Source organism: Bidens hawaiensis, unplaced genomic scaffold, assembly GCF_021521415.1.
Source record: "Bidens hawaiensis isolate Kalapana, Puna unplaced genomic scaffold, B.hawaiensis_p1.1 tig00002772_1, whole genome shotgun sequence".
Lineage (NCBI taxonomy): Eukaryota > Viridiplantae > Streptophyta > Magnoliopsida > Asterales > Asteraceae > Bidens > Bidens hawaiensis.
This window is the reverse complement of record NW_027491150.1, coordinates 622,196-641,741: the sequence shown is the minus strand read 5'-3', so window position 1 is coordinate 641,741 and position 19,546 is coordinate 622,196. Positions and strand designations below refer to the sequence as shown.

Sequence of the window (19,546 nt, the reverse complement as noted above, 5' to 3'; positions counted from 1 at the left end):
AATCCACCACTTGTGTTCTAGTAGTAAAAGATCTGGATTCTTCAGTGGAGACTCAGGTTCGATCTCTACTCGTGTCATTTTTAGTCGATTAAGAGAATAAATGATTTGAGCTAGGTAAGGTTGTTAGTTCGAATCCTGAGTCCACCTAGATTTTCGTCCCATCATGTATTACGTCAGAGATTATGTTCTTGTGATGACACAATTACTGTTAATTGACAGTTGACGATGTGGTTTCCCAGGCGATCGTCAAGCCAAACTCTGAAAGTCAGGTCGGGCGCGGTTAAAATAATATTATTTGTGTTAAAATAATATAACCACAAAAGAAAGGCGTTCCAAAAACAAGATATTATATTAAGTTTCAACGGTCAAAACAAACTGAGTCAGTACCGTTGAGTCTCAGTTGAGCAATCTCACCTTCTTTATATTTTGTTCACAATCAGATCTAAACATCATCCCGCATTGCATTTGGATTCCGATAACCTAATTATTCACGTCAACGAGATTCATTTCATCTTCAATTTCTACTGTAAGCTTTCGTTTTCAACTCTTATCTACTGTTGATATAGTATATACTACAGTAGCCTAGGGTTTTTACCGTTTTAGAACTTAATTGATCAGTCGCATCATATTATTGTATTCTCATTGAATGTATATGTTTAGGTTTGTGATAATTGGAACAGAATTGTAGTGTTTTGAGTAGATCAGTTGAAGTTTACCTGAATTTTGAATTCTAGAGCTGTTTGTTGTTCATATATGTTATCAATTTGAATGTGTATGTTTATGTTTGTGAGAATTGGAACAGATTTGTAGCGTTTTGAGTTGATCGATTGATTATTAACTGAAAGTTGAATTCTAGTGCTGTTGCTTGTATATGTTATATTAATTTGATTGTGCTACTGATCTAAACATCCGGCATTTGAATTCTGATAACCGAATCACGTTAACGAGATTCACTTGATCTTCAATTTATTTGCGCGGTTAGAGTTCATTTTCAACTCTTATATACCGTTGATCTGTATCTAGTACAGTGACCTAGGGTTTTAGAGCTTAACTAATCAATTAAGTCACAGTATTGTATCCTGATTGAATGTATAGGTTTAGGTTTGTGATAATTAGAACAGATTTGTAGCGTTTTGAGTAGATAGTTTGAATTTTAACTGAATTTTGAAGTCCAGGGCTGTTGTTTGTATATGTTATCAAATTGATTGTGTTATAGATCTAAACATCCTGCATTTGGATTTTGAAGATCAAATCACGTTAACGAGAGTCTATTAATCTTCAATTTGTGCGGTAACATTTCATTTTCAACTCTTTTCTACTGTTGATCTAGTTTATAGTACAGTAACCTAGGTTTTAGAGCTTATTTGATTATTAAAATGACAACATTGTATCCTGATTGAATGTATATGTTTATGTTTGTGAAAACTGGAACAGATTTATTGCATTTTGAGTAGATCGATTGAAGTTCAAGTGAATTTTGAATTCTAGCATTTGAATGTGTATGTTTAGATTTGTCATAATTGGAACAGATTTCTAGCATTTCGTGTAGATCACTTGAAGAAATTTGAACTCTAGGGCTGTTTGTTATTCATATATGTTATCGATCTGTATATAATGGTTATTTAAGCTTATAAATTGAAATGTCAGGCTAGAAATTTGAATCTGAATAGCGGTTGGATATAATTGTAGCATTTGGAAAGAAAATTCAGAATTTAAGTGAAAATGTAGTAATTGAGGATTTCATTCATCTTCAAAGTTGATTGGATTGTGATATAGATCTATATAAATAATATAATATATCAAAGGCGGTGGAACACCTCTTGATTCCGTTTCAGATTAAAGTTGAAAATATCAAGTTCAAAGTCTGACTTAAGAGCATTTGTGAAAAAATGATGTTTTAGCTAAATTATATAGATTGAGATGAAGAAAGGAATGTGAGTGCTCTTATGCTCCATTGGAAAATGTAGATGATCGATATGTAAGAATTAAAACGGGAAAAGTTGGATGGTTTACTAATTAAATGATAACATAGAAAATCTAAATAAGTTACCTTCTTTGATTAGAGAGTGATGGTAGTAAAAGCATTAATGCTGACATATGAGTTTTGGTGGCTTAGGATTCAACTTCATATGTCATTATTTAGCGGTTGTAATCTATCCACTGGATTGAACATTTTTATAGATCTAAAAACACGGTACCACAACCAATTAGCATAGCAGACAGGAAGAATTTGGTTGGTTTGATATAATTCATGATTATTGCATCTTCTTTGATCTTACAAACTTGATTCATATTGTTGTATAATTGTGTGTTTTTTGCAGTAAGACTTTGATTGAGGATGGCTTTGAGGAAACCTGGTTTAATTGCTTTATTTGATGTGGATGGCACTCTTACTGCTCCAAGGAAGGTATGCCTTTGTTTTAATCACTATGACATTTGAAGGAGCCCAATAAGCTTCCTTTAAATATGATTGTGTTTATGAAGGTATGGTAGAACATTATGATACTTTTTATCAAACCCGGTTTACTATTATAGAGGAAATCTTGCCAATATAATCAGATTTTGATATTAAAAAGGCATTTCTGTAAGAACTAAGCGGTTTATCTGATTGATTATACCATAAAAAGCTTTGTTTTCAAATGAAGTATTCATTTGTTACTTCCGAATACAATGAATTTTGTATTTAAAGCACTTCAAAATTGCAGGGTGTTACTCCAAAGATGTTGACATTCATGCAGGATTTGCGAAAGGTACATGAATTATTATTATGCCCTGCACTCTTGATTGATTGATTTATTTACTCATGTTATCTCTATTTATTCATGTCTTAGTTATTTTCTTGCAGGTTGTTAATGTTGGTGTTGTTGGAGGATCTGATCTTGTTAAGATCTCAGAACAGCTAGGGTCAACAGGTCAACTATGTGCTCCTTTTTTCTTCCAATTTTAGTGAATGCATATGAAATTTTTGGATGTAGCTGATCTTATAAAATATTTATCAGTGTTTAAAATATGTCACCTATGTCTATGCAGTTATAAATGACTATGATTATGTGTTTGCCGAGAATGGCCTTGTGGCCTACAAGGATGGAAAGCTGGTTGGAAAACAGGTACTGTTTTAAAAGCATAGAAAACATCAAATTCAATCTTTCCCAATATAACTTACTGTTTTTAATCATTACACGTGTTACAAATCTTAGAAACTAATTTTCTTTATGTACTATTTTTATATTAATTGATCAATTCTTCCCTTGTGCAGAGCCTGAAGAAATTTCTAGGAGAGGAAAATATCAAGGTAAAGAGTTTTCTTCCGTTTCTTTACGGGTCTACAAAGTGTTCTTAGAAACTTAGGGGCCGTTTGAGTCATTGCAACTTGAAATATCAAAATTAGCTGATTTTATATCAGTAAGCGGTTTTCTTATGAAAGGAGTTCATTTGCTTCTCCAATTCTGATTATTTTAACTCTAAATATTCAAACAAATAAGATTCATAATCAGATGTATTTTTTTTTAATTTGTAATGATTAAACATACACACCATGATGCAGGAGTTTGTTAATTTCACCCTTCATTACATTGCTGACTTAGATATCCCAATAAAAAGGTGAGTGAAAGCCTAAATTATTGCAACAGTTAATCATCTTTATAGAATCATAATACACCCTCTTAAATCTAAACTACAGGGGAACTTTCATTGAGTTTCGAAGTGGGATGATTAATGTTTCACCAATCGGGCGAAACTGCAGTCAAGAAGAAAGAGATGAGTTTGAGAGATATGATAAGGTACAAAACTTTTCTTTATTTGGAACAAAGGACATTATACCGACATTTGAAATTAATTTTGATTATAAATTACAATTCAGGTCCATAATATACGCCCAAAAATGGTGGAAGTCCTTCGAGAAAAATTTGCTCATCTTAACCTTACATTCTCCATTGGTGGCCAAATTAGCTTTGATGTAAGTAACTGCTTACTTTTGAAAACATATGAGATTATGATTTCTTCTATTGGTTAATTTCTTTTGTAAAATGATAATAATAGGCGTTCCCTCAAGGTTGGGACAAAACTTATTGTTTGAAATACTTGGAAGAATTTCAAGAGATTCACTTCTTTGGAGACAAGACTTACAAGGTAATTCTTTTTAGTTCCCATTACATTTTTTTTAAAATATGTTTTTATAAGACTACTAGTAAATGTAATTGTCTGTAAGTTGATATAATGTTCATTAACTTTTTTGGCAGGGGGGAAATGACCATGAGATTTATGAATCTGAACGAACCGTTGGCCACATAGGTTAGCATATTTCATTTTCATCACAAAATCTGATCTAACTCCTAGTTTCGGGTAGGGGTGCAAACGAGCCGAGCTGCTCGAGCTCAAATCGATAAAAAGCTCGAAAAAAGCCAAGCTTTTTTTGAGCTAGAGCCAAGGCTGAGCCTCAAATAAAGCTCATTCGGTTATCGAGCTAGAGCTCGAGCCTTGCATCAGTAGCTCGTTTAGGCTCGTCGAGCCTTAACGAGCTTTGTGTATTTCTAAGTTTTACCTATTTTTAGACTTCTATATATTGATTTCACACTGCATAGCCGAGCTCAAGCCGAGGTTTGGCTTGTTTAAAAGTTTTTAAAAAGTATATAAAAATAATTAAAAATGTATATAAATTATTTAACAAATAATAAACAATCCGAGCCCGAGCTAGAAAAAAAATTCACGAGCCGAGCTCGAGCTCGAGCTCGAGCTCTAGTAAGTCAAAACGAGCCTAGCTCTGGCACGGCTCGTTTACACCCCTAGTTTTGGGTCGAATGACACTAAAACTTGCCATCCGGTTGTTTGCTTTTCAGTTACGAGCCCCGATGATACTCTGAGTCAATGTACTACTTTGTTCCTCAACAAGCAAGTCTGAGGTTCCCGACTCGTTCTTTACGATTTTAACACCGTAACGTTTGGGAAGAAAAGTCGTCGTATGTAATCTTTTTGCTTCATATTATAACTGAGATTGGTTTTTTTGGTTTTGGTAATTATATAAAAGTCAGAATAAGAGTAATGTACTTATATTGCATTTTAAGTAGACAATGAGTTGAATGGGAAGAAACATGTATCTAACATTTTATAATTATGCAGTTGTTTTAATCATACACACATACATATTTTTGTATGTGTGAATTTATACATGTGTACATCGTAAAGTTGTATGCGACGAAGTAGACAAGTTGGTCCGTCTTTGACCACTTGGGTTTGCAAACCGCAAACCCAACATTGTTAAAGAAGTGTGATAACTCTTGGCGTGTTGTATTTTCTATAAAAACATTAATAAAGCGCGGCTAACTGGCTAAGAGACAACAATCTCTTGCTAGAAAGGTCGAATCTTTTCATACACTGATTCTTGTATTAATTTTATAAGAAATAGTAACTTTAACTGGTAATGTTTTCTTTAGCGATTTATCTTATTGGATGAATCTCGAGACTTCATCAAAGTAGTTAAAACCTACTTAACCGTCCAAGCTAAAACATAGCTAGACTCTAATAATCAAGTGTTAGGCACATACGCAAATAGTCCATAGGATAATTCCAAGGACTTCAAAGCAAACACCAAATCACATGATACAAAGGGATAATTAAAACACATCGCATCCTTTGAGTTTATAGGAGAAGCGTGTTTCTCACTTTCTTAATGCCAAGTCCACTCCAAACTTAAATTTTCACTTGCAATGTTCGTCAATATGGTCTACAAAACATTTTTTATATCCGCTGAGTGAGGCTGATTCACTTCTCACGTGATAGGTATGGGACGGTTTGACGTGAGCCGAATAAAAGAAAAAAAACATTTTAATATTATTTAGTTATGTACATGTATTATAATCATTAACGTCTTTATTGGTTACAAAAAATTAACACAAATTAACAATTTTGCGATTTAAAAAAAACAATTAAAAACCATCAAAGCATCAAACCACTAAATACGAACAGTCCGCCGAACCACCCAATCCATTTGTCATCCAATTCACTTTCGTCAAAACAGCCAAACCAGATCGTGAACGCCCCTATAAAGCAGTACAAATAACGTGCCATGAGCACAACATCTCCCGCTACCAAGAACATAACCGGGGTGTGTATCGTTCGTTATAACGGCCACGCTTGTCAAGGACTAATTTGTAATTCAACAAATCAGCAAGGACTGAAATCGTTATTATCCGATACTGAATGTTTGATCATAATCAGTTATTAATCAAAAAATATAATTATATTCATATTCAGTTAGCTTCATTTACAACTCAAAGCTATGGTAATTACTAACTATATTTTGTTAAAATTAGTCAAGTTCCTTCATTGTTCTCTATTATTTATGCTTTAATTAGTGATTGTGAATTTGTAATTAACACAATTGAATTGAATTCTGTTACGGTTTCGTGTTTAATTCGGTATGTAGTTGGTGAAATTAGGTCGAATTTTAGTCATCGTTTGTTAATATGAAGTTATTACAATTGAACAAGTTGTTATCAATTGAACTTTTGTTTTCTGTAATCAGTAACTGGAAAACCGTTAACCGGAGAAACCGAACCGAAACCGACGGTTTGATTTTATGTTTTTTTGTAAACACCGAACTTACATTTCGTTTTTGGTTTTGTGTGTAATAAAAACCGAAATAACCGAATCCAGCCGAATTTATAGATTTTCATTTTTTATGTTAAATGATTTATAAGAACTTAATAAATGTAACTCAAATATTTTAGCCAAAATGTAATAATAATTAATTATTTAATTCGGCCCGAATTTATTATTTTGGGCCAGTATTTATTTTGGCTACTAGCTCGTAGCTTACTAGATGAAAGCTTGAATTAAGCTAGCTAAAAAACTTGATTTAAAACGACCTGCACCAAGCCGGCTTATTTTTGTAACCGAGCAGAGCTTGAGCCATGCTCAGATCGGCTCATGGCTTGGCTCGTTGACTCGCTCTTAGGCTTGTTTAACTTCTAGCTTGAACTCGAGCTCGAGCTGAGTCGAGCTGCCTCGTTTGAGCTCGAACCCACACCGGCTCGACTCGTTTACAGCCCTAAACAAAACCTAAGCCGAAAACCAAAAAACCAAAACCCAAGCTGCATGGTTTTTAAAGATTAAAAAACTGAGGTTTTGGTCTTTGGTTCGGTTTTAGCCAAAAACCGACCCAAATCAAACCGTGCACACTCCAAAATCAGTTGCTGTAACTCTAGAAATATTACTGTATAGTTTTTTGTTTTGAAAATGATTATCAATAAATGTGATTTTCTTCTCCAATATCACATATTCACATTCAAAATGCACATCCATACCCCCCCCCCCCCCCCCAACTTCTCACATTCTGATTTCTGTTTTAAGTATTACTAGCTCACTGGAATATTTGCAGCACTCAGATAGATACATTGATGCTGGTGAACCCGAGACTCATAACTGTGAGATCAAGCTGGTTCGTAAATAGTAGCCTTTAGTAAAGCATTTTCGCATGCAATTTTTCTTTTATTGGTGTTTTGGATGAAAAAGTTATATTTTAGTAAAATAAGTTGGTGTTCAAATGCAGAGAATAAATCCTACGAGGCGAAGGGAAAAACTATATGTTGGTTGTGGAGCTGGTTTTGGTGGTGATAGACCATTGGCAGCACTTAAGTTACTTCAAAAAGTCAATGATCTTAACTACCTTGTACTCGAATGCTTAGCGGAACGCACCCTTGCTGATCGCTACCAGGCGTTGATGTCAGGCGGTGACGGTTTTGACCCCCGTAGTATGTTTTTGTTCACCACATTTTTTTCTCTATTAAATTGTACCTATAATAAATATAGGGTCGAGATAATGTACAATAATGCCTTAACGTACGATAGGTACGCGAGACGCTCAAAGGCAAAAAACAAGGCAAAAATACTAAAACGCTCAAAAACGCTCAACCAAAACCCTAAAACGCTCAAAAAAGGTTTTCGCGAAAAAAGTAAAAAATTGATCGATTAACGATCCAAACCTGTTTTTTTTTGGTGAACCAATGATTAATTGGATATGTATTGACGATTCTGAGATGTTGGGATGTGATTTCATGGATCGATTTCGTGAAAAAAGGGGATTCGCGTACCTATTGTACGATAAGCTATTATTGTATTGGATCTTTTCCCAATACACACACACACACACATTACATATCCATTGACCATTTTCTGTTTCTGTTTGCAGTTTCGGAGTGGATGCAGTTGCTCCTTCCTTTGGCAGTTGAGAAAGGAGTTTGCATTATTACTAACAAGGGTGCAAGTAAGAAACATTAATCATGTTCTTTTATTTTCTTAAATCTTTTGTCGGCTTTTTTAAAATTCAATTTTGTTTTCCTTGAAAGCGAATACATTGGCTGCTCAAGAAAAGGTTTTGGAAATTGCAAGCAGGTTGAGTATTAAGATTACTGTAGGTGTAGCTCATCAGTTTGATATTGCCAAAGCAGGTCTAAATGTCTAATGCCATTCTTATAACTTACATATGTAAAGTTGATCTCTTTTTTAAATGTATTTCACCGCTGACCGTATTCTTTAAAAAAATTTCTTACATATTCAGGTCTTTGTTCTAACTTGAGAAATGCAAACGATGTAAGAATTCGGTACTCGTGACTCTTATATTGTATCTGCATTTAGCAGTAACTTTGAACATTATGATTGTTACATTCATATTTATATTGATGCATATAGGGTATAAGCATGTATCTAGGAGCAGCGCCTATTGTGGAGTGTCTCGAGAAGTACAATCCCAATGTTGTCATCACTTCTAGGGTTGCTGATGCTTCCTTATTTCTAGCTCCAATGGTATAAAATGATTTTTTTCTTCCTTATATATGACATGTTTATCATATTAAAAGAAATCATCATCTTTGTTGGTGTTTTTCAAGGTTTATGAACTCGGGTGGAACTGGGATGAATACCAACTGCTAGCCCAAGGCTCGTTAGCTGGACACCTTCTAGAATGTGGCTGCCAACTCACTGGAGGATATTTTATGCATCCAGGTGCTATAATAATTACTAGTTCGTTCAAATGCATGCACTTTGACTTTTATGGTCAAACCGATTGTTATTAGTTTTTTATAACGATATCGGTTTCTGTAAATTTGTAGTCCCAGAAATAATTTATATATGTAGTCTATTATAATCTTCTAATGTATGCAAACAATACACTCAAAAGTCTAGCGATACGTATTTCGTGTGAAGTTGAAGATTTGATGTTTTGACCTAAAAAGTCAAATGTATATTGTGGTTGCAGGAGACAAATACAGAGACATGTCTTTTCAAAATCTTCTAGAACTTTCTCTTCCCTTTGCTGAAGTTAGTTACGATGGGAAAGTGTGTGTAGCAAAAGCAGACGGGAGCGGTGGTGTACTAAATTTCAGTACTTGTGCTCAACAACTTCTTTATGAAGTTGGGGATCCAGGTGCTTATATTACTCCAGATGTGGTGAGTTGCATCTCCACGTCCGTATATTTAGTTAATTAATTGAATGTAAAGGAAATTACACTGATTGGAACATACTGGAAGCAGGTTATAGACTTCCAAGACGTTTCGTTTCACTCGTTATCAACTGATAAAGTTGCTTGTACTGGAGCAAAACCGGCTGCGACATCTGTACCCGATAATCTTTTAGCACTAGCTTCAAAGGTATTATTGGAATATTATTTTCTTTTTCAGTCTGGAATCTCATTCTATGTAACCGATTACTTAAAACCCGTGAAATAACATTATAAATCATCATCATCATCATCATCATCGTACTCAGTATATCCCACCAATAGCAAAGCTATGGTAGGGTCTGAGGAGGGTAAGATGTAGGCAGCCTTACCTCTACCCCATAGGGATATAGAGGCTGCTTCCGGTGAGACCCCCGGCTCGATAGTAGTTTTGCATCAAGCCTTGGACATAAGGCACATAGCACTCAATCATCGGGACACCGGCTGATCGGTGCATGTACCCTTATCTTTCCGCTATCAACGCCACTACATGATGCCTAATTAACCGTCCGTCACTTTTAACGTTATTTTCACGAGATTAGTAAAATAACGTCAAAATTAGTGCAATTTCACTTTTGCCCACCCGAGGGTTCACACATATATACATCATATGTGCGCACCGCAAGCAGGGCTAGAAATAACAATATAAATAAGTTGAGGATTCTGAAATATTTGTATTTGAATTAAAATGTGATTCTTGTAGTTAAGCTTGGCTTGTAAGCAAACCAAACGGACACGAGCAAAACATGTTCGTTCGTTTAATATTAAACGTCCAAACGATCGAACACGAACAATTAAATTAACAAGGTTTTTTTGTTCGTGTTTGTTTGTTAAGAAAAGGAACATGTTTATGTTCGTTCATTACCAGTATAAACAAACAGTTCACGAACGTAAACAGACGGACATAACTGAACTACAAACCAGCTAAAGGGTAATGTGAGGAACAATGCGATTGGGCCTAAAATTTTATTAAAACTATACTAAGTTAATGGGCTAAAAAATTTCAAATTAACATATTAACGAACATAAACAAACGAACTTAAACTACCGAACATAAATGAAAATAAATGAGCATAAACAAATTTTAATGGACGAACTTCCAGCCGAACGGTTCACAAATGCTCATTGAATGTTCGGTTCAGTTAGAGGCCTACTGGTAGTGAATAAGTTATTGTAATACATGATTAATCAGTTTGTTGGTTTCGAATCTGCAAGGATTAACTAGAATCTTGCTCATGCCATGTGAATGTGTAAGGCCTCGAACCTGGTAGCCTTACTTTAGCGTCGGATTTACTCATAAACACAGTTCTTACAAATCAGAGTTCATTAAAACTTTCGCGGAATATAAAAACTTCTATGAAACGTTACAGCAATCCAAAACTTGCCTTAATTAAACATTCTCGTCCTTCAAAATAAACGTCAATTACATTAAAACATCTTGAGTCTTCAGATGCCAGTCTCCTATTCGCCCACCATGTGCCCGCTCAAGCTAGCTGTCTCATTCTACTCACCTGCGTGCATACTAAAAGTCAGCTACGCTGAGTGAGTTCTAGTTAATCATACACTATACAATACATACACATACATACATATCCGAAGATACATATCCATACTTAACTAGTTACCCTTCTGTTCTACATACATACTTACTACCATACATACATACATATCTACAATCACTAACCTCAGTCTACCGAGAGTACGTTCATAGTCCGCCGTCTATACCTGTACTCAAGGTCGTGAACACGTAAAAGGTCCGCAGTCCTTACCTATGTTCACCATTCATGGTACGTGCAAGGTCCGCGGTCCTTCCCTATACCATCCCACTTCCACAACACGAACAAGGTCCACAGTCCTTCCCTATGTTGCAACCTAATTCATAGCACGTACGAGGTCCGCAGTCCTCCCCTATGCTACCACAGCACGTATAAGGTCCGCAGTCCTTTCCTATGCCATCCTACATCCACAACACGTACAAGGTCCGCAGTCCTTCCCTATGTTGCAACCTAAACCATAGCACGTACGAGGTCCGCAGTCCTCCCCTATGCTACCACAATACAAATACAGCACGTATAAGGTCCACAGTCCTTTCCTATGCTGATGCCTATCTATAATACGTATAAGGTCCGCAGTCCTTAACTACGTTGTCGTCTATTATCTGTAACACGTATAAGGCCCACCGTCCCTATCTACGTTACATCTATCATCTACATTACGTATAAGGCCCGCAGTCCTTAACTACGCCATCACCAGCCGAGTCTATGTCCGACAGAAGCTAGAGGGATTTGCCATCCTAACTTACTATGTCGAACGTAGAACTCACATACCATTCGTGTACCTGTATACACATACTTCACATATACAATAATTACATTATAGCATAAGAACACTCTAGGCGTTCTTTACATCCTTCATTTAACAACCATACCCCTTGTCGTTACGTGCAATATCCGAAGATCGTTCACGCCCCGACAAGTATTCATTTGTAATATTCATACATCTTCGATATATAATATTCGTACCTTTATTTTTAACCTGACAGTACGCGCAATATCCGAAGATCGTTCGCGTACCGACAAGCAATCATTCATATCCATCACATATATCACATATGGCATACACTTATCACTTAGGATAAATGTATTAACAACACATCGAGTATGCACACAGCCCCGAAAACATAACAAGGAATGGGGCTAGAAACTCACCTGAACTCTGCTTCTTCCTCCGATAGTTGTAAATCCCTTCTTTAACTGAGCTCGGCTGACTGTATAAGTTACACGTATCAATACTCGCTTGATCTAATCCGGTGGCCTAGTATTAGCTTACTTTTACTTATCGTTTTTAATCTATTCTCTAATCGAACTTGACTTTAGGCGAAGTTAAACCTTAGGCGAACTTGGCTTTAGGCGAAGTTGTCATCAGGCGAACTTGGCTTTAGGCGAAGTTGTCATCAGGCGAACTTGGCTTTAGGCGAAGTTGTCATCAGGCGAACTTGGCTTTAGGCGAAGTTGTCATCAGGCGAACTTAGCTTTGCAGGCGAAGTTCATCAGGCGAACTTAGCTTGCAGGCGAAGTTGTCGGCTGCAGCTACTGTTCGTTCTTAAATCCTTCGTTTCTTAACCAAATAACTCGATTTAGGTATCCACGGAATCGTCTGACCAGCGCCTACAAACCCCAACCATCAAATCGGCCTAACATCGATGTTTAAGGGGTGCGATTTAGGCATATAGGTTACGGGTTCTTTTAGGTTAACAATTAACCTATCAATTGCTAATCAGTTCTAGTAATATTTGTTGTTTTAGGTTCGTTTATAACAAACTAACACAGATCTATGATTTTCCAAATCAAACCGAACCTATACGAACGATTTCTAACTATAAACGTACCTTGAACGAGTCGAACTACGAACCCGGTTAAGCCTTGATGTTGTTTTGGTCCGTCACGACGTTCCAGCACCAATAAGCTCGGGTTTTCGCTTTCGGATCTTGGTTCGGGTTATAAGATGGTGTTGTGTGTGTTTTGGTGGTGTATGGAATATGTGAGAATGAGGATTAAATGGTGATTAATGGTATTTATATTTAGGGATCATGGGCTTAAGCCCATGGACTCTCCTTCCTTCTTTCATAACCCAAGTCCATAACCCATATCCATTACCCAACACTAGCCCGACCCATACCAACTCCTACTCTATTTATTTATTTCCCGATAACCCGAGTAAACTTTCCCTCTATTATTAAGTAATACAATTAATATTATTTTGGAAATTTCGGGATGTTACAAGTCTTCCCTCCTTAAAGAGGTTTCGTCCCCGAAACCTAACTTATTCCCTATAATAGGAAAACTCCTTATATTTACACACTTTATTGAATCGCCTTTGTTTTCTGGGTTATCCCTCTTACTCCTGACTTGTAGTCATCGAGCGGTGATCATGTGTTTTAGCTATTAAGGTAGCTTGTCCATGAGGCCCTCAATGTGCCAAGTCTCATCTCACCTTCCCGAGGAACCTTGTTTTATATAATAACGCTAACTCCTAAGGCGACGCTTTACCCTCACACAACTATTTATCATAACCAACACGCATTCAAGATAAATTCATAGTTCGTTCATACAAAATCACAAGAAATCACAAGTACTTCATAACATAAAAGGAAATCATTCAAGTTTGTCAAACAAACATAGGTTCAACTGTAACATAAAACACTCTTTAACTACTAAACATAAAACAACTGTCCTGCAACCTCCTCAGCAGCTAATAGACCATCCTTTCACGCGTCTCCTCTTCCTTCCCCCACTGCCACGGCTTCCCCACACTCCCTAGCTATGTGACCTGACTTACCACACTTGTAACACTTCTAGTCCTCGGTGCATTCACGGGAGATGTGCCCCTTCCTCCCACATCGGTAGCACTGATTTGGACCAGCATTGCATTCCCCCAAGTGCATCTTCCCACACACCTTACATGCTTCCTTTCCTGCCATCTTCTGTGTCTTTCTCCCTGCACGCTCCACGACATCCCTAGCTCTTTTAGTTCCTTTCCCTTCTTCCTCATCTTCCACTTCCACATCATCCGCCGCCAGATCAACATAGACCATCTCCGCCAACTCGACCGCAGACTCAAAGGTAACAGGTTTGTTGGCCCTGACTAACATGCGGACCTTCTGGGGAAGTCCTCTAACGTAGCACTTGATCCGTTTCGCCTCGGTGTTCACCATGTCAGGAACTAGCCTAGACATGCGGTTGAATTCAGTGGTGTACTCACGATGTGTCATCATACCGGCCTTTAAATTCAGGAACTTCATCTCCGTCCTTTCAACCTCGGCATCTGCACACAACTTCTTCATCACCAACTCTTTCAGATCGTCCCATCTCAACGCCTTGATCTCATCCCTAGTCTTTCTCTGCTCCACACTTTCCCACAAATACATAGCTTCTTCCTCAAATGACTGAGTAACATAACCCACAGCTTGGTCGGGACGGCATTCGCTAATGCGGATAATCTTGTCCATAGTGGTTATCCACTGAAGAGTAGCGATTGCGTCTCCTAAACCAGTCAGCTTAGGCGGGTCACAACCTTTGAAGGACTTATAGTTGCAACCGCCTCGGCCCCTCTTCCTATCATCAACTTTCACAGACCTTACCTCACTTGAATCACCTTTTTCCCCCTCATCATCTTTCCCACTATTACCACCCGCCCCTTCAACAGTTCTTTCACGGCTTCCAGCAGACCTTCCCGGGGTAATATTCTTCACAGCAGTGGCTGCAGCTTGAACAATAGCTGCTTGAATTGCGGGATCCAGTTGAATTCCTTCATTGTTTTCCGGGTTTTTTCCAGCTGCGCTTCCTTTAGCTTCGGTGTTGGAAGCTGTCTCAACCGAAGGTTGCTGGACACGACGAGGCCTGCCGCGTCGTCCAGTGCGACCTCCAGCTCCAACAATGTCGCCAGCTCCAGCCATCGTATTCTAAAAGGGAAAACACAAACATCATCACTCAAGGAACTATTTAGTACAAGGATAGCAAGGCTAACAGGTAATAACAGTGGCCAGCTGTGACTAGCTGATCACGTTGCTTTCCGTGTCCTATACACTTCCCTTTATGAGTCTATTTGTGCTGGTTCTACTTAAGCAGTTAGTCAAATCAATCAATCAATTATTCCTATCCCTATCGTTCACGTATCTTTTCTTTCTCATTAACATATATCATTTAATTATACACTTTACCTTTACTGATCTTGCTTGAGCGACACATGGCATTCTTGAACTGGCATCTTCTTTCTTTTCTTACTTAAACCCCATTCTCTGTTCGAGTCTAAGCATGTAGGATGCTTAAATCTCTCGAACTTTGCTCTGATACCAACTTGTAAGGCCCCGAACCCGGTAGCCTTACTTTAGCGTCGGATTTACTCATAAACACAGTTCTTACAAATCAGAGTTCATTAAAACTTTCGCGGAATATAAAAACTTCTATGAAACGTTACAGCAATTCAAAACTTGCCTTAATTAAACATTCTCGTCCTTCAAAATAAACGTCAATTACATTAAAACATCTTGAGTCTTCAGATGCCAGTCTCCTATTCGCCCACCATGTGCCCGCTCAAGCTAGCTGTCTCATTCTACTCACCTGCGTGCATACTAAAAGTCAGCTACGCTGAGTGAGTTCCAGTTAATCATACACTATACAATACATACACATACATACATATCCGAAGATACATACCCATACTTAACTAGTTACCCTTCTGTTCTACATACATACTTACTACCATACATACATACATATCTACAATCACTAACCTCAGTCTACCGAGAGTACGTTCATAGTCCGCCGTCTATACCTGTACTCAAGGTCGTGAACACGTAAAAGGTCCGCAGTCCTTACCTATGTTCACCATTCATGGTATGTGCAAGGTCCGCGGTCCTTCCCTATACCATCCCACTTCCACAACACGTACAAGGTCCACAGTCCTTCCCTATGTTGCAACCTAATTCATAGCACGTACGAGGTCCGCAGTCCTCCCCTATGCTACCACAGCACGTATAAGGTCCGCAGTCCTTTCCTATGCCATTCTACATCCACAAAACGTACAAGGTCCACAGTCCTTCCCTATGTTGCAACCTAAACCATAGCACGTACGAGGTCCGCAGTCCTCCCCTATGCTACCACAATACAAATACAGCACGTATAAGGTCCACAGTCCTTTCCTATGCTGATGCCTATCTATAATACGTATAAGGTCCGCAGTCCTTAACTACGTTGTCGTCTATTATCTGTAACACGTATAAGGCCCACCGTCCCTATCTACGTTACATCTATCATCTACATTACGTATAAGGCCCGCAGTCCTTAACTACGCCATCACCAGCCGAGTCTATGTCCGACAGAAGCTAGAGGGATTTGCCATCCTAACTTACTATGTCGAACGTAGAACTCACATACCATTCGTGTACCTGTATACACATACTTCACATATACAATAATTACATTATAGCATAAGAACACTCTAGGCGTTCTTTACATCCTTCATTTAACAACCATACCCCTTGTTGTTACGTGCAATATCCGAAGATCGTTCACGCCCCGACAAGTATTCATTTGTAATATTCATACATCTTCAATATATAATATTCGTACCTTTATTTTTAACCTGACAGTACGCGCAATATCCGAAGATCGTTCGCGTACCGACAAGCAATCATTCATATCCATCACATATATCACATATGGCATACACTTATCACTTAGGATAAATGTATTAACAACACATAGAGTATGCACACAGCCCCGAAAACATAACAAGGAATGGGGCTAGAAACTCACCTAAACTCTGCTTCTTCCTCCGATAGTTGTAAATCCCTTCTTTAACTGAGCTCGGTTGACTGTATAAGTTACACGTATCAATACTCGCTTGATCTAATCCGGTGGCCTAGTATTAGCTTACTTTTACTTATCGTTTTTAATCTATTCTCTAATCTAACTTGACTTTAGGCGAAGTTAAACCTTAGGCGAACTTGGCTTTAGGCGAAGTTAAACCTTAGGCGAACTTAGCTTTAGGCGAAGTTGTCATCAGGCGAACTTAGCTTTAGGCGAAGTTGTCATCAGGCGAACTTAGCTTTAGGCGAAGTTGTCATCAGGCGAACTTAGCTTTGCAGGCGAAGTTCATCAGGCGAACTTAGCTTGCAAGCGAAGTTGTCGGCTGCAGCTACTGTTCGTTCTTTAATCCTTCGTTTCTTAACCAAATAACTCGATTTTGGTATCCACGGAATCGTCTGACTAGCGCCTACAAACCCCAACCATCAAATCGGCCTAACATCGATGTTTAAGGGGTGCGATTTAGGCATATAGGTTACGGGTTCTTTTAGGTTAACAATTAACCTATCAATTGCTAATCAATTCCAGTAATATTTGTTGTTTTAGGTTCGTTTATAACAAACTAACACAGATCTATGATTTCCCAAATCAAACCGAACCTATACGAACGATTTCTAACTATAAACGTACCTTGAACGAGTCGAACTACGAACCCGGTTAAGCCTTGATGTTGTTTTGGTCCGTCACGACGTTCCAGCACCAACAAGCTCGGGTTTTCGCCTTCGGATCTTGGTTCGGGTTATAAGATGGTGTTGTGTGTGTTTTGGTGGTGTATGGAATATGTGAGAATGAGGATTAAATGATGATTAATGGTATTTATATTTAGGGATCATGGGCTTAAGCCCATGGACTCTCCTTCCTTCTTTCATAACCCAAGTCCATAACCCATATCCATTACCCAACACTAGCCCGACCCATACCAACTCCTACTCTATTTATTTATTTCCCGATAACCCGAGTAAACTTTCCCTCTATTATTAAGTAATACAATTAATATTATTTTGGAAATTTCGGGATGTTACAGAATGCTTTCAGGAAGCTGGATGGAAAGGATGGGGAGAGATATCATATGGTGGATATAAATGTGTGGAAAGAGCAAAGGCTGCTGAATATTTGGTATTTTAAACTCCATATATAATGGATATAATATGGTCCCACTGCTTATGTGACATATTTGTATGTTATCATTTTGGTAGGTGAAGGCATGGATGGAAGAAGTATATCCAGGCACTAGTGCGTGTATAATGTCGTATATAATCGGATTAGACAGCCTCAAAACAACTAGTCTTGAAAATATCACTTTAGCGACTATCGACATTCGGTTACGAATGGATGGTTTATTTGATCAAGAAAAGCATGCTGTTCAGTTCACCAAAGAGTTCACAGCTCTTTACACGAATGGACCGGCTGGTGGTGGTGGTGTCAGGTCTGACCCATTTCTCACTTCATTTTAACATAAATCGCATGTTAATGTTAATGGGACCCGCAAAATGACCTTGCGGGTGAGGTTACTGTACAATAATTTCTTAACGCACGATAGGTACGCAAGACGCTTAAAGGCAAAAAACAAAAACGCTCAAAGGCAAAAATACTAAAACGCTCAGCCAAAAACCTAAAACGCTCAAAAACGGTTTTTGTGAAGAAAAGTAAAAAATTGATCGACTAACGATCCAAAACTGTTTATTTCAGTGAACCAATGATTAATTGGATATGTATTGACGATTTCGAGATCTTGTGATGTGATTTCGTGGATCGATTTACGGAATATAAGTATTATCATGAATATAAGTATTCTTGTACCTAATGTACGTTAAGCAATTATTGTATTCTATCTTTTCTCATGTTAATGCGTGTATTACAAAATGCAGCACCGGGCACAAGAAAGAGATCCTGCTTGAAAAAGGATTGGTATGTGTAATAATCATCATTATTTAACTTATAGATCAACAGTAATCAGCAATTGTAAGTTACTGACAATTGTTTATTTGTTTAAATAATCAGGTGGGGCGTGCACATATATACTGGAAAATATCAGCAAAGCAAAACCAACTAACAAAATCAAGCGATCAAATCAACATACACCATACAGAACCAAAATCTAATCATCTAAACGAGCTTCTATCTCTCGAGACTCACGTCTCACCTTCGCCTGCACCTACACCTGCACCATCAAACCAAAAGATTCATCTATATGACATAGCTCATAGTCGAGCTGGTGACAAAGGTAACGACATAAACTTCTCGATAATCCCACATTTCCCACCAGACATTAAACGTCTCAAAACCGTCATAACACCAGATTGGGTCAAAAGGGTCATGTCACCTCTTCTGAACCAATCATCTTTCCCGAAAGCAGATGATATAGAAACGAGAGACAAATGGGTCGATGAACATGTTAGTGTGGAGGTCTATGAGGTACGAGGTATCGCTTCGTTAAACGTTGTCGTGAGGAGCGTTCTAGACGGTGGTGTTAACTGTTCTAGAAGAATTGACAGGCATGGGAAAACTATATCTGATCTCATATTATGCCAAGAGGTTGTGTTGCCCATATGACCAACTGTTGTGTAATATTTATAAATTGTAAATCATGATTTGACTTGCATGCATAGCTGGATAGTGGGCTGTGGGTTTATGCACACTTAGGCTATGCGTTATGGGTCATTCTTCACATTCTCCATCATTTTCGAT

The 19,546-nt window shown here is 37.8% G+C and overlaps 2 protein-coding genes across 3 annotated transcripts; both read left to right on the top strand.

Annotated features, from left to right (window-relative positions):
• Positions 1-352: 352 nt before the first annotated feature.
• Positions 353-5,163, top strand: LOC143621040 (phosphomannomutase-like). 2 transcript variants are annotated; one of them, XM_077092575.1, is made up of 12 exons: positions 353-526; positions 2,322-2,407; positions 2,706-2,750; positions 2,846-2,912; positions 3,031-3,107; positions 3,257-3,292; positions 3,545-3,600; positions 3,680-3,779; positions 3,860-3,955; positions 4,039-4,128; positions 4,239-4,290; positions 4,836-5,163. In XM_077092575.1, exons 2-12 carry the CDS (start codon positions 2,339-2,341, stop codon positions 4,895-4,897), a joined length of 750 nt encoding a protein of 249 aa, XP_076948690.1. In that variant the 5' UTR covers positions 353-526; positions 2,322-2,338; the 3' UTR covers positions 4,898-5,163. The 2 variants fall into 2 exon arrangements, with proteins under 2 accessions (XP_076948690.1, XP_076948689.1); XM_077092574.1 differs by lacking the exon at positions 353-526 and adding an exon at positions 1,196-1,290 and having other exon boundaries at positions 4,836-5,162.
• Positions 5,164-7,372: 2,209 nt separating this feature from the next.
• On the top strand, positions 7,373-19,480 carry LOC143621039 (uncharacterized). Its single transcript, XM_077092572.1, has 12 exons — positions 7,373-7,748; positions 8,186-8,260; positions 8,343-8,444; positions 8,555-8,586; positions 8,686-8,799; positions 8,883-8,997; positions 9,251-9,441; positions 9,526-9,642; positions 17,894-17,974; positions 18,055-18,284; positions 18,727-18,766; positions 18,860-19,480. Exons 1-12 carry the CDS (start codon positions 7,541-7,543, stop codon positions 19,409-19,411), a joined length of 1,857 nt encoding a protein of 618 aa, XP_076948687.1. The 5' UTR covers positions 7,373-7,540; the 3' UTR covers positions 19,412-19,480.
• Positions 19,481-19,546: the final 66 nt, after the last annotated feature.